Source organism: Prinia subflava, chromosome 14 (assembly GCF_021018805.1).
Source record: "Prinia subflava isolate CZ2003 ecotype Zambia chromosome 14, Cam_Psub_1.2, whole genome shotgun sequence".
Taxonomy (NCBI): domain Eukaryota; kingdom Metazoa; phylum Chordata; class Aves; order Passeriformes; family Cisticolidae; genus Prinia; species Prinia subflava.
The window spans coordinates 15972716-15986335 of NC_086260.1; the positions used below are offsets into that span (position 1 = coordinate 15972716).

General features: G+C 43.1%; 1 protein-coding gene across 2 annotated transcripts in view; it reads left to right on the forward strand.

The window, feature by feature from the left end:
* DCAF1 (DDB1 and CUL4 associated factor 1) overlaps positions 1–13620 on the forward strand; it is a 321374-nt gene that overhangs the window by 16569 nt on the left and 291185 nt on the right. For both annotated transcript variants that reach the window (XM_063411931.1, XM_063411929.1), the window contains exons 9-19: positions 396–554; positions 1831–2010; positions 3251–3460; positions 4624–4793; positions 5969–6093; positions 7181–8441; positions 9338–9536; positions 10222–10304; positions 11088–11172; positions 12547–12780; positions 13241–13334. In XM_063411931.1, the coding sequence (XP_063268001.1) occupies positions 396–554; positions 1831–2010; positions 3251–3460; positions 4624–4793; positions 5969–6093; positions 7181–8441; positions 9338–9536; positions 10222–10304; positions 11088–11172; positions 12547–12780; positions 13241–13334 (2800 nt within the window). The remainder of the gene's footprint in view (positions 1–395; positions 555–1830; positions 2011–3250; positions 3461–4623; positions 4794–5968; positions 6094–7180; positions 8442–9337; positions 9537–10221; positions 10305–11087; positions 11173–12546; positions 12781–13240; positions 13335–13620) is intronic.

The window sequence follows — 13620 nt, forward strand, 5'->3', positions numbered from 1 at the left end:
CTGTAAATTTTCTTATGTCAGCAGTATTTCATAATCAAAGTATGAATGGAAATTTAAATAGTAGTGATAATAGAAAGTGAGTGAATTTGAAGACAACAGAAAGACCTTAAGGTGGCTTGTTGGATAATTTCTGAGTTGCTCTGCTTTTCTTGTATTTCTTTTGCAAGATGTGTAAAAAATAGTGGTGGTGCCTCTTTTGGTGTTGTTATTGGGATAAATACTACATTCTGGATTAAATGTAATGGGAGGAGGAAGTGAGATGCACAAAACACAGAGCAGTTACTTTTTCTGCCTTAAACAAAGGCAGAAAAACAAGTCTGTTTTTCTAGAGGATGAGGATGGAATTGATGACAGTTTGAAGAATCCTAGTCTAATCTGCTTTTATGATTCCTTAGCATTTGGCATCACTGCTGCTGCACAACAAGTTTGCTACGGAGTTTGTTGCTCATGGAGGAGTGCAAAAGTTGCTGGAGATTCCTCGTCCTTCCATGGCAGCAACAGGAGTGTCCATGTGTTTGTATTACCTGTCATACAATCAAGATGCTATGGAGAGGGTAAGAGTTGTTCTTGTACTGTAACTGCAGTGATTCCCATCATTTCTCAGTGTTTCTGCCTGTGTTCAAACAGTGAATAAACATCTCCTAAGCTTAAAAGCAAGTTTATGTGGATGATTGATATATGCAGAGGCATTAGGGGGTATATGAACAATAGTGTATTGTTTCAAGGTGTGTACATGATTAACAGTGTTTTGTTTCACGGGTGTGGATTTCAGTTCCTAGGGAATTAACTGAAGACCTTGTCAGCATTATCCCAATACTTAAATCACCCTTTTCGTTCTATTCTTCCCTCTTTCCCTCAAAAAATCCCAACAAAAAACTCCTTCATTTTCATTTGCCTTTCTTTTCCTGTCTGTTCCAATGGACTACTACACCTGGGATTGTTTTTCTCTGTGTGGTTCCAGATGTTCTGCCAGATGTTATCCCCAGTGTGTTCAGATACCAGGTAGAGCAGGTGTCTGTGGTACATTTTGGATTTCAGAGGAAGCAGCTTCATGGTGCAGTCCCTTGTCAAGTTGTCCATGGCAGACGTCAGGTCTGAAGCTGGTAGCACTGTGTTCTTTGAGTACATCCAACACCAGCAGAGAAGAGATGGAAAACTCTGAACTTGGCACACAGCAGCTGCTGCCAGCACTTCAGTTCCTCTTGTCACTGACCCTGACAGAGGGTTCCCAGCTCCTCCTCAGAAGAAGTAAACAGGCAAATGCAAAAGTGCAGTTCTGAGCACATGGTCTGCACATCTCAGAGGCACGGTCTGAAAACAAGAAAAGACCAGATTAGTTGTCTGTTTCCACACAAAAGTCAGGCTTTAGACTTGCATTTGGCAATTCTTTCAATTCCCCTAGGCATCAGTGCTGCCAGAGTTTGCTAGTATCTCAACATAGCATATGGTTAGACTGAGCAGAATTTGTGTTTCCTCCATGGAAACTTGTCTGCCTCTAGGGAAGCATTCTTTGGATATGTGGAAGTGGTATGGAGAAGGACTCTCTGGAATTATACTGCACTAAGGCTGCTGAATTCATTGTGCTTTGCTCTGGGAATGGGCCAAGTTTTAGTCCTACATTGCCAAATCATACTCTTTATTACTCTAACAGCAGCTTTTTTTACTGGTCTGGAAATGGGACTTTTTATTTCATATCTCAGATGTCCCAAGTCAAGCTGGGAATAAGTGATACTTGTCCTCTGCTTCTCAAAGAGTCTTCATTCTCCTTGGACCAAATCTCTCGAGCAATGTGTTTGAAGTCCTCCTCAATCATGTTCTTTTGCTTCCTAGGTGTGCATGCACCCCCATAATGTGCTTTCAGATGTGGTGAACTACACCTTGTGGCTGATGGAGTGCTCCCACGCCTCGGGCTGCTGCCACGCCACCATGTTCTTCTCCATTTGCTTCTCCTTCCGCGCTGTCCTGGAGCTCTTTGACAGGCACGATGGGCTGCGACGCCTGGTTAACCTGGTAAGGGCTGTGCCTCTAAGTGGGGAACAGGGGTTTGCTGGCAGGTTTTGCACCCTGTAAGTGCAGCTGTGGAGAGTTCTGTTCTTCTCTTTGGTTTTGTTTGGGGTTTTTCTTCCTCAATTCCCAAGAGATGGAGAGGTAGGTTGAGTTTTCTAAGCAGCACTCACATGCATCCTTTTATCTTTATTATTTTTATTTTTATTATTATGATTATTGTCTAGAGACAATCTAGACAATCTCCCTTTGGGAGATGCAATCCTTTCTATCCTTTTTTGATGCAACACTTGGTTGAGCAATACTCATTCAAAGAGTGGTGATTTAGTGGTTGTCTAGCTGTTTCTTACCACTCCACATGCACCCTGTGGATGTGGATAAACACAGCCTTGTTCCAGGAGAGGAATGGCTGTGTGTGTGCTGCAGGATCCACGGTATCTTCTGGGCACAAGTTCATGCAGAAAAGCTGCAGTGTCTGCAGGGTGTTGCTGTGCACTCCTGCAGCTTGGGCTGTGTCATCAGAGACATCAGTGCTGCAGGGTGCAAGCACACTGTGTGGCTTGCACATATTATAATATAATATTATGCCTAATAGTACTCAGAGTACTCAGCACAACACTGCCTCCAGACCTACACTGATGTGACTTCTTTAGCCTAGAAAAAAAGAGGCTCGAGGGTGACCTTATCACTCTACAGCTGCCTGAAAGGTGATTGTAGTTAGGTGGGGATTGGTCATCTCCCAGGCAATGACTGACAGAACAAGAGGACACAGTCTTCAGCTGTGCCAGGGGATGTTTAGGTTGGATGTCAGAGAAAAAATCCATAGAAAGAGGAATTGGGCACTGGAATCATCTGCCCAGGGAGGTTGTGGAGTCACTGTCCCAGGACATCTTTATAAAAAGACTGGATGTGGCACTCAGTGCCATGGTTTAGTTAATGAGGAGGTGTTAGGTCATAGGTTGGACCTGATGATCTCAAAGGTCTTTTCCAACCTAGTTCATTCTGTGATTTCTGTCTTCATATGTAGTGAAGGAGAGGGCATGGTTCAGTTTAGGCTGTTTACCCCTGCAGAGACCCTTTTCTGTTCAGGGAAACTCTCTCAGCTCTCAGTATGCTTCTGTGTCCTGTACAGCACAGGCAGCGTGTTTGGGTTTGGTACGACAGCAGCTGACAGTTGTAGATGCTTTTTTTTCCTGAAGACTGAGCTGATGAAACCTTTTTTCCCACACCCAACTTCTTTCTGAAGATAAGCACTCTGGAGATCTTAAACCTGGAGGACCAAGGAGCCCTGCTGAGTGACGATGAGATCTTTGCCAGCCGCCAGACGGGGAAGCACACGTGCATGGCGCTGCGCCGCTACTTCGAGGCTCACCTTGCCATCAAGCTGGAGCAGGTGAAGCAGTCGCTGCAGCGCACCGAGGGCGGCATCCTGGTCCACCCACAGCCCCCCTACAAGGTGAGGAGCACACGGCAGGCTTTTCACAGGGTTGTTCATTTCTCAGTTGAATCCAAGCTGCAGACATACGTAGATACCCTTGGAAGCCAGTGCAGTAACTAGGCAGGCTGCCATTGTTTTATTTGTACTTTCCTGTCATGTGGAATGGCATTGTAACAGGAAAATACAGAGGACCTTTGAGGTTTGTCTGAATTACATCTGATTAAGGCTCCTGCTCATGTGCTGTGGTTCCCTTTCCATCTGTCAAAACCTCAAATACAGGTTGTTTTTGATACTTGAGGGGTTTTCTATGCTGTGAATCTTTGAAAGGATAAAATCTGTATGTGTATAGAAGTACATAATACTGAAAAACTCAGAAAAAAGTTTAATTTGATAATGATAACTGAAATGTCTTTTGGACATCACTGTTTTTAGGAATTACCCGTGAGATCCAGGTAGATAATAATCCAGTCTTGGCTATGATTTTGTTTTCCTGATTTCTCCCTGCAAAGCTAGTTTTTTTGGTTTGTTTTGGGTTGGTTTGTTTGTTGGGTTTTTTTTAAACTGGATTTTATGGGTGCTGGTTTTGAGAAAGTACATTCACCTGTGGTTTCTGATTTAATTTATGATGGTTTTCTGGAGAAGCTGAAGTAAGAAAGTATAAGGGAATTGTTGCTTCTGCAGAAATCACTTATTTTGAGTAACTAAAGAAATGTATATCAACTGTTGCATTTTCACATAATTAAAAATATTAAAAGGCAAATTTACTAGGAATTTTTCTATTCAGTATGTTTTGTAGTCAAAACTTAGAAACTGTAATTAAATACTTTTAGCAACTTTTAATATTTTAGTGTAAATGCATGTTGAATGATGGTGTAGTAAGTACTAGATTAGTAGCTTAAAGGCAGAGTAGAATTTTAATTAAATGTAACTTTTCTTAAGTTGGCCTTAGCTTTCTAAGACTGTAAAGGATATTATCGTTAAGCTTATTATTATTGTATACTATAGTGACAGTTGCTGTATTATTTTATAACTGGGGAATAAACCAGAAAGTAAATACTTAATCTGCAAGACTCGGTGGTAGTTTAATCTTACAGATGCAGTTTTCAGTTAAATCCCAGCAGTGGGGGATTTGATGTGCAAGTTTGTAACCCTTGTGATCTAATGGTGTCCCTTCCCTGCAGGCCTGCTCCTATACTCACGAACAGATTGTGGAGATGATGGAGTTCCTGATTGAGTATGGACCAGCACAGCTCTACTGGGAGCCAGCAGAGGTTTTTCTCAAGCTGTCTTGTGTCCAGCTCATGCTTCAGCTCATTTCCATTGCCTGCAACTGGAAGACGTACTATGCAAGGTGAGCTGTTTGCTGCAGTGCTCTGTTTGAGTGCAGCATTTGTGGCTCTTGGGCAGGGCATTACATTTCCAGAATTTCTACCCTGACAGTGTTTAAAACAGGCAAATGCTGGTTAGTGCTGTTAGGGCCTGTGCTGTGGCCACACAGTGCTTATCAGAGCTAACTCTGGGGAAAGCAGGACTAAAATTTTAAGATAGAGAGAGGAATGTCAAGAGATTTCTGAAGAGCCAAAATGCCTTTGATTACTATGCACTGATTTCTCAGAAAAGCCTCATCACAGTTCTGTTCCTCTTTCTACCTGTCTCAAACTTTGTTTACCTTTTTGTTAAGAGAAATGCTATATAATGCCCCAAGGAGAGGGAGAAATCAAAACATATTTTAATCCTGGAATGAGTTGGTCCAGGGCTCCCTGCTCCTTATTTCTGCTGCCTACAGGAGCTCCTTGCCTAACTTCAATTGAAAGCCTTTGAAATCTGTTTTGCTTCTGCAGTTCCCTGCCTCCCTCCCACTCTCAGGTTGCACTCTCCTGGGTAGTTTGTGTTCTCCTGTTTCTTTCCTTCTGCAGCTGTTTCCTAATTGCTGCCTGGGTTAACTCCTACCTTTCCCCACAGGTTATATAGATCTCTTCTTTTTTGCATTTTTCTGCTCTCACATCTTGCTGGACATCCCTTTTCACCTTCCGCACACCTGTGTCTTTCTTAAACTGGAGCCTAGACTGGTTTCTTTTTGACTATCAGAGTTGTTTAGATTGCTGCTAAACAGTTTCCCTTGATTTCAGAAAAACTTCCTTCCTAGTTCATAGTGACAGAGTATTTTGGACAGCAGTGTTTTCCCAGCTAAGATGTAGAGTTAGATCAGATTTAGAAGCCTAATTTAGAATGCTTTCCTTAGTAAATCCTAACATTCTTATTTTTATAAATACAAGATTACTATGCTTCTAGGAGCCTGTGAGCCACATGGGATAAATGTTAGCAGACTGCAGGCAGTGGTGTGCATGTGAGCACTGCCTTCTGTGGAGACCAGCCCTTTTCATTCTAAAATCAAAAGGCACCATCAAATGCAATAGATGTGACTGACTCCATTTCTTGGAGTAAAGTAAATTGGATACTATTTTATGTTATTGAAACAACTCTGTACTTGCAGTTCTAAGACGTTCTTCTGTTGCTGTGTTCCAGGAATGACACAGTACGATATGCTTTGGATGTACTGGCCATCCTGACTGTAGTTCCTAAAATCCAGTTGCAACTGGCAGAACCTGTGGATGTGTTAGATGAAGCTGGATCTACTGTTTCCACTGTGGGTAAGCTGAATATCATCCTAAGTCTTACACATTTAGGACAGTTGTCTTCTGGTACGTGGATTTTGGCTGGCTGTTCCTCACCTACAGGGAGACAAGGGTTAAAATAATTCATGGACTCAGAGTTACTGTCGAGGATGCAAATAAGTGGGAGAGTGCACTGTGGTTAAAATTGTCATGATTAATGCTGTGGTTGGGTTACAAATTTAGAGGCAGGTCTTTCTCTTGCACTTGTTTTCAAGAGCTCATCAAATACAGGTGGAGGCAAATATATTTTTGTAATGGGACTATTAGGTTTCCTCTCTTTCTTAGAAATTTAGGTCTCCTGAGGATATGGCATTTGAGAGTAAGGGAGAGGAACAATTATTGCTGTGTGAGTTACGCTCTAACTGGTTACCTCCAGGTTCAGCATGTAAATGAGTGAGATGTGCCTGGATCAGATCCAAGGCTTCTATTTTAACTGGAGCCTCATTTTTCTTTTTAAGAAAATAAGAATAAAAGGCAGGCAGAATACTAGATATAGGCAAAAGACAATTTCTTTTTAACAAAAAGTCTCTAGGCAAACACCAATTCTGTGAGGGTTTCAATTTTCTGAAGCAGACATGATACTAGCAGGAATTCTATGGGGAAAAAAGTCACCCTAAAGTTTTTTTTGCCTAATTCCTTTTGAAAGTTGTGATATGATTATTTTGTCCTCAATGACTTGGTCCCCTTCCTTCCTCTTAGTGTTTACTCTGTTAGTGTTTATACAGGAGAGCTCTATGCAGTAAGAATCAGAGCATGTCTATACATCTTGCTCTGTCCAGATCCCTTAGATTTTTTACTCCTGGGATGTGCTTGATCACCATGTCTAAGAGGTTGTGTGACACTACCTACTGATGATGAGGTGGAGGACCAGCAGTGCAGGAAAACATTTTGCTAGGGAGGTAGAAGAATATGTCTTAGACTAGTTAGCAGAACTTAGGAATTTCTGGAATTAAGGGAAGTACCTATTTTCTTCAAATTTGTTGGAAGACTCCCTTACTTCTCTGACCAACTTGTGTAAGATAAATTTTAGACTTCTAAAGAAACGGCTTCTTTCCCTCACCAGGTATTAGTATCATCCTTGGAGTTGCTGAGGGTGAGTTTTTCATCCATGATGCTGAGATTCAGAAATCAGCCCTTCAGATCATCATTAATTGCGTGTGTGGCCCAGATAACCGGATCTCCAGCATCGGGAAATTCATCTCTGGGACTCCTCGTAGAAAGCTTCCTCAGGCCCCCAAGAGCAGCGAGCACACGTTAGCCAAGATGTGGAACGTGGTGCAGTCCAACAACGGCATCAAGGTGCTGCTGTCGTTGCTGTCTGTGAAGATGCCCATCACCGACGCAGACCAGATCCGGGCGCTGGCCTGCAAGGCCCTGGTGGGGCTGTCGCGCAGCAGCACCGTGCGGCAGATCATCAGCAAGCTGCCCCTGTTCAGCAGCTGCCAGATCCAGCAGCTGATGAAGGAGCCGGTGCTGCAGGACAAGCGCAGCGAGCACGTCAAGTTCTGCAAGTACGCCGCCGAGCTCATCGAGCGCGTCTCGGGGAAGCCGCTGCTCATCGGCACCGACGTCTCTCTGGCGCGGCTGCAGAAGGCCGACGTGGTGGCCCAGTCGAGGATCACCTTTCCTGAGAAGGAGCTGCTGCTGCTGATTCGGAACCATCTCATCTCTAAGGGCCTCGGGGAAACGGCGTCTGTCCTTACGAAGGAGGCTGACCTGCCCATGACTGCGGCATCTCACTCTTCTGCCTTCACCCCTGTCGCGGCTGCTGCCTCTCCAGTGACTCTGCCTCGCACTCCTCGCATAGCTAACGGCATCTCGGCCCGTTTGGGTAGCCACACTGCTGTAGGTTCCACTGCCACCTCTGTCCACGCTCAGGCAAGGCCGTCTGCGTCCCAAGGTCCACCTGCCCTTCCAGGCCCTTCTTACGCCAGCAACTCTCCTCTGATTGGCAGGATTAGCTTTGTCAGGGAGAGGCCGTCTCCCTGCAACGGCAGGAAAATCAGAGTGTTGCGACAAAAATCGGACCATGGCGCCTACAGCCAGAGCCCAGCTATCAAAAAGCAGCTGGACAGACACCTTCCTTCCCCGCCCACGCTGGACAGTATAATCACAGAGTACCTTAGGGAGCAGCACGCCCGCTGCAAGAACCCTGTTGCCACCTGTCCCCCTTTCTCTCTCTTTACTCCCCACCAGTGTCCTGAGCCAAAACAGAGGCGCCAGGCGCCCACTAACTTTACCTCACGGCTGACCCGCAGGGCGGCCTTTCCGAAGTACGGAGGGGTGGATGGTGGCTGCTTTGATAGACACCTTATATTTAGCAGGTAAGGAAGAAAACTATGTTGTCGTGCCTCTCAGAATGTACCCTGTGCCAAAAAGCCTTACCTGGATTCAGGCTGTGCGGTCCCATGATGGAGTATCCTTGGAGATAAAAGAGTTTTCATTCCCAGTGGCAGTGAGAGAGCCTTGAAATGCATTTTTAGTAGTTGTTCTGTGTGTCTTTTCGTTAGTGCAGACCTGTAGTACACAAAGCACACTTTATTTTCAGTAGCAACATTGACTAAAGAAGCTGGTAGCTCTTTGTTCTTCCTTGGAAGGTGAGTATGTAGCACTAATTTTACAAGACTGTAACATAGCCTTGAGGATGGTGGGCTGACAGATGCAAGACAGTGAAATCTATATTTGGTTCTTGCAACTGAATCATCAGCGCCACCAGTTACCTTTTTATGTGGCCTTTCCTGAGGTTAAACCGGAAGATGAGGTAAAGTTTATGAAAATAAAGATTACATGTTCATGAAAGCATCTTCACAGTGAAAGCAGTGTCACTGTGGGAAATCATGATGCCAGGATGTTGTTTGGCTCATGTGATAACTTCTTGTGCTAAGTGTTTCAGAACCATTGGGAATTTCTTTGCTAGCTCTCTGTACTTATCCAGGTGTTGACATTACAGGTTTTCCATCAATCCAGCTTTGAAGATGGAGTCCAAGTGCTTCAGCTTAATGATTTGCTGTAGCAGAAGTACCACATAGTGGGAAACAAACCCTGAAAGATTGCAAACACTGTTGTAATACTTGAGCACTAGTCTTCAAACTGACACTTGTTTTACTCTAGAGGAAAGCTTTAACTTGTACCTCTTTAAGGGTTGGATTTAGTACCATCACACAGTGTTTCAGTTTTGCTTCTCTCCTTTGGGCTACCCATGTATTTTTGCCTTCTCTAGGTTCCGTCCAATTTCTGTGTTCAGGGAAGCAAATGAGGATGAGAGTGGCTTTACCTGTTGCGCATTTTCTGCAAGAGAACGATTCTTAATGCTGGGTACTTGCACGGGGCAGCTGAAACTCTACAACGTGTTCAGTGGACAGGAGGAGGCCAGTTACAACTGCCATAACTCTGCCATCACGCACCTTGAGCCATCCAGGGTAAGGAATCACAGCCCTGTTGTGATTTTTAGCAGTTCTCACTGCCTGAGCCCTGGGATGTTTTTGTGCCCATCAGGATACATTCATCTGAAATGTACCTACTGGCTGCCCTGCAGTGCCTGTCATTAAAGTACTTAAAATAGTTGCCTGTTCTTGCTCTTGTGAGTTCTACATTTAGGGTTTTTTCTTCCCGAGATAATAAAGAAGATACACAGTGGCTGTTTGCCTTCTTGGGAAATTAATATGTATGTCTGGAAGTGGAAAAATGCTTAAACTGACTATTACACATTTATTTATGTGTGAGATAATAGATCAGTGTTTATATGTCTTTGCTGGAGAAAGAAACCTTTCAGGGGATGATTCTAGGAAGAAAAAAAAGATTTATAAGTACAATGGATTACCCTCATGGGACATCAGAATTCAGCCATGGATTATCCTGATTTTATCTGCTGTTAACATCATAGATTGTTCCTATTGTTACCTGTAAAGTTTGTCTACCAAGGGCTCTTTGTTATACATAGCATTAGATACTTGGATTTTATACCTACAGGAGTAGTATTAGGCACAAAGGTCTGCTCTACAGTTTCTAAATTGATCTTGTAATTTAAAAGTGTACAGGTAAAATGATAACCTCCGTTTTCCCTGGTGTTCTTTTCCTTTCCTCGACTCCTATCTGGAAATCCAGGATGGATCTTTATTGCTGACATCTGCTACGTGGAGCCAGCCTCTGTCTGCATTGTGGGGAATGAAGTCTGTCTTTGATATGAAGTAGGTACACTCTGATTTAGCTGTGGGGTGTCCTGCAGTTGGAAGAACCATTTGATTCAGGAATAAACTTGAAATCGGAATAACACAGGTCTCAAAATATCTCTTGTGAAAAATAAAATGTGATCCCTTTCTTGTGTTGGTAATTTCCCTATTTTACTCGGTACAGAGCAAATTCTAACTAAGTTCTACCTGAAGTCCTGTTTCATGCAAGATAGATCACTAAAGTCACTGTTACTCCTGAAGGCAAAGAAACACGTTTATTTTTATTCTCATGTTTGTAAATGATCTTGGCAATCTTTCTATAGCCGGTTCAGAATTTGACTGGCATGGTGGTTTGCATGGTGAAATCGTCAGACCTGGACTGTAAACTCTTTAAAATCTATTGAAGTATTTACAATTGTTCCTTCCCATTAAGAAGTGGGTGGAAAACTCGTATTTTTTAAAAGGTTTGATTGTTGTCTACTTTAGCTGTGAACAACTGTTTTGGTGTGACCAAAACAGTGCCTGGGTGTCAGCTAGAGGCCTTTCTTCAGAGGAAAGGTTTAACTCCCTCAGGCTGCACGTGGTTCAATGCTCACAGTGCCATCCATTCCTGATTTCTCCAAAGAAATTTATGTTTATGGCAGGTCTGAATTTGCTACTGCAGTATGATGTGGTCAATGGTAAAGGAGGGGGTTTTCTACATCTTTTCTTTGTTGCTGAAACCAGTGCTGGAGCTGTTGGGGTTGTTTGGGTCATGTAGAATCTGCAATTCCTTGACTTCCTCACTGACTGTATCTGCAGGCATTCCTTCCCTGATGACCACTATGTGGAGTTCAGCAAGCACTCTCAGGACAGGGTCATTGGCACAAAGGGAGACATTGCACATGTAAGTACCAGGAAAGCTCATGGCTGTGAAGCTCTGGCAGAACTAGAATTCTCTACAGGATATCTATTAATTGATGTGAGGACTTTGATGCTCTGTGTAACTGAGGAGCTTCAGAGGGAAGCTTTGAAAGTGTCAAATAACTTCTCCCTGTTCCTGAGGGTACAAACTTGACCATCACAAGCAGTGTGGATGTGTTGCCTCTGGGAAAGTATCCTGGGCAATTTTAGATTTTGCTTGTTTTACTCATTTGGGAGAGACCATGCAGGATTTTTTGCCCCTCTGAAGTTGCTTTCTTAGCCTTGCTTTTCAATAATAGTAACCATAATGAAGTTCCACTGTAAACAGTAGCTCAGTCAACAGCTGTGGGAAGTGACCTATTAGAAATGTTCTCCTTCCCCCCCCCCCCCCCCCCCACATTTGCAGCTTACTTTTGGGTAATTTAACTTTACCACTGTATCTTCAGAGTATTGTTGTAGTGCTTTGCATGAATTCCTGCAAACTGGACAGACAAGGCTTCAGAGAGGTTCTGCTGCTTTGCAGTGCTAATTTGCATTTGTTATAGGCCCCATCTCTCTTGAAGGAAAATTTGTGTAACAATTTTCCATGAAATATAACTTACTCAAATTATTATTTCACATGTTACTCTGATTTGTTTAAGTAAACTCTCCATTCCTGCCCAGTTTTAAACTTGGATTTAGCTGGAAGTTTGTGTATTGTGTTTACTTGGCAAACAGATTTGTTTTCCAGTTCTAGGGAATATTTTCCTCTGTAAATTTGAACAAGAGGTAGGCTCTGAAGGATGTTACAGATCAGATTTATCTGAGGAGAGGATCATAAACCCTATGTACTAGTTTAAAGCCCTTATTATATTCCAAAAGTTTCTTGTGCCAAAGCTCAAATTTGCCTTTCTGTGTAAATGCCAAGAATTTTAACTCATTTTCTATAGTTTCTGGCTTTTTTCCCCCCTTACTGTGTGCTTTGGAGTTTTAATGTTTGTAAATACCATCTGCTCTGAAAGCAGTTCCATTTCTGAAATAGTTTCTGGCTAAGTGGTACCTTGTGATTGCAGCTTCCCAGTCCTCATAGTGGGGTTGTTTTATTTGGAACTTGTCCTGATTGTAGAGAAATGTGTCAGTGAACCTGCAGTAAGCCAAGCACTGGCCAAAACTTGTTGTGAGGTTTGGTTCCAGCTGTGAAAAAGCATTAAAGGGCTGGTGGGAAGGGTTATTTATGGAATGCTGTCACATGAAATGGAAAAGTGAAATGGGGAATGGGGGGATTCTGTAAGCAATCTAGGAAGGGGAATGCGGGGATTTTAGGCACAGGTATATTACAAATTGTGACTGATCTTTCTTTTTCTTTTTAATCTAAAAGATCTATGATATTCAGACTGGCAACAAGCTATTGACTCTGTTTAACCCAGATCTTGCCAACAACTACAAGAAGAACTGTGCCACCTTTAACCCCACTGACGACCTTGTCCTAAATGATGGTGTCCTCTGGGATGTCAGATCAGCACAAGCCATCCACAAGTTTGACAAATTCAACATGACTATCAGTGGTGTTTTCCATCCCAATGGGCTGGAGGTCATAGTCAACACTGAAATTGTATCCTTTGGGCCACTGTGGGGACTGGGACTGGTGTGGATGCACAAGCAGCTGTTTGCAGAGCTGTATTAATGGTCTTAATGGTGTTACGTGTTAGGTGTGGTCACAGAAGCTTCTATCTGTGAATCAAGGAAGAGTAGGGACTGTTAGGTAGCTAAGTTAAATCTAGATTCTGCCTCTGATGCAGTCTAGAGGAAATATGTAAAACAGAGAGAGAGCAAGGTCTCTTGGTGACTGCAGTCACCTCTCATGACTGGGAATGACATTTTGAGTAAGAGCTTTCTCATTTTGAACACAGGGAATGGAATTGGAGTGCCAGGGTCCAACTCTGCTTCCATCATATTTGCAAGACAGAGGCAATGAGGTTTCTTGAACACAGTTAGCCAGTTCTTTGCCACTTCATTGAAAAGGAAATAGAAATTTTCAATTGTTTGTTCCTCCTTAGTCTGTGTTTTTTCAGTGGGACCTCCGAACTTTCCATTTGTTACACACAGTACCTGCACTGGATCAGTGTCGTGTGGTCTTCAACTATACTGGCACGGTGATGTATGGAGGTAGGAGTTCTCCCCTCACATCACTCTCCTGGATCATCTCTTGTGAGATAAGCAGATGCTTGTTCAGTGAAATGGGAACCTTCAGAGGCTGTGCAACTCCAGCCTTACTTGCATATGTGAACTGGATTTTTTCCAGGATGTTCATGCTACATGTGTTGCTGACAAAGACAGTTTTCTGTAACTTCAGCAATATCACAACTAATTTGTGAGATTAAAAAGCAACCTGTGGTAATGTAATGGTAGATTTAGTGATGCTAGAGAAAATAATTTTGTCCTCTGTATTAAG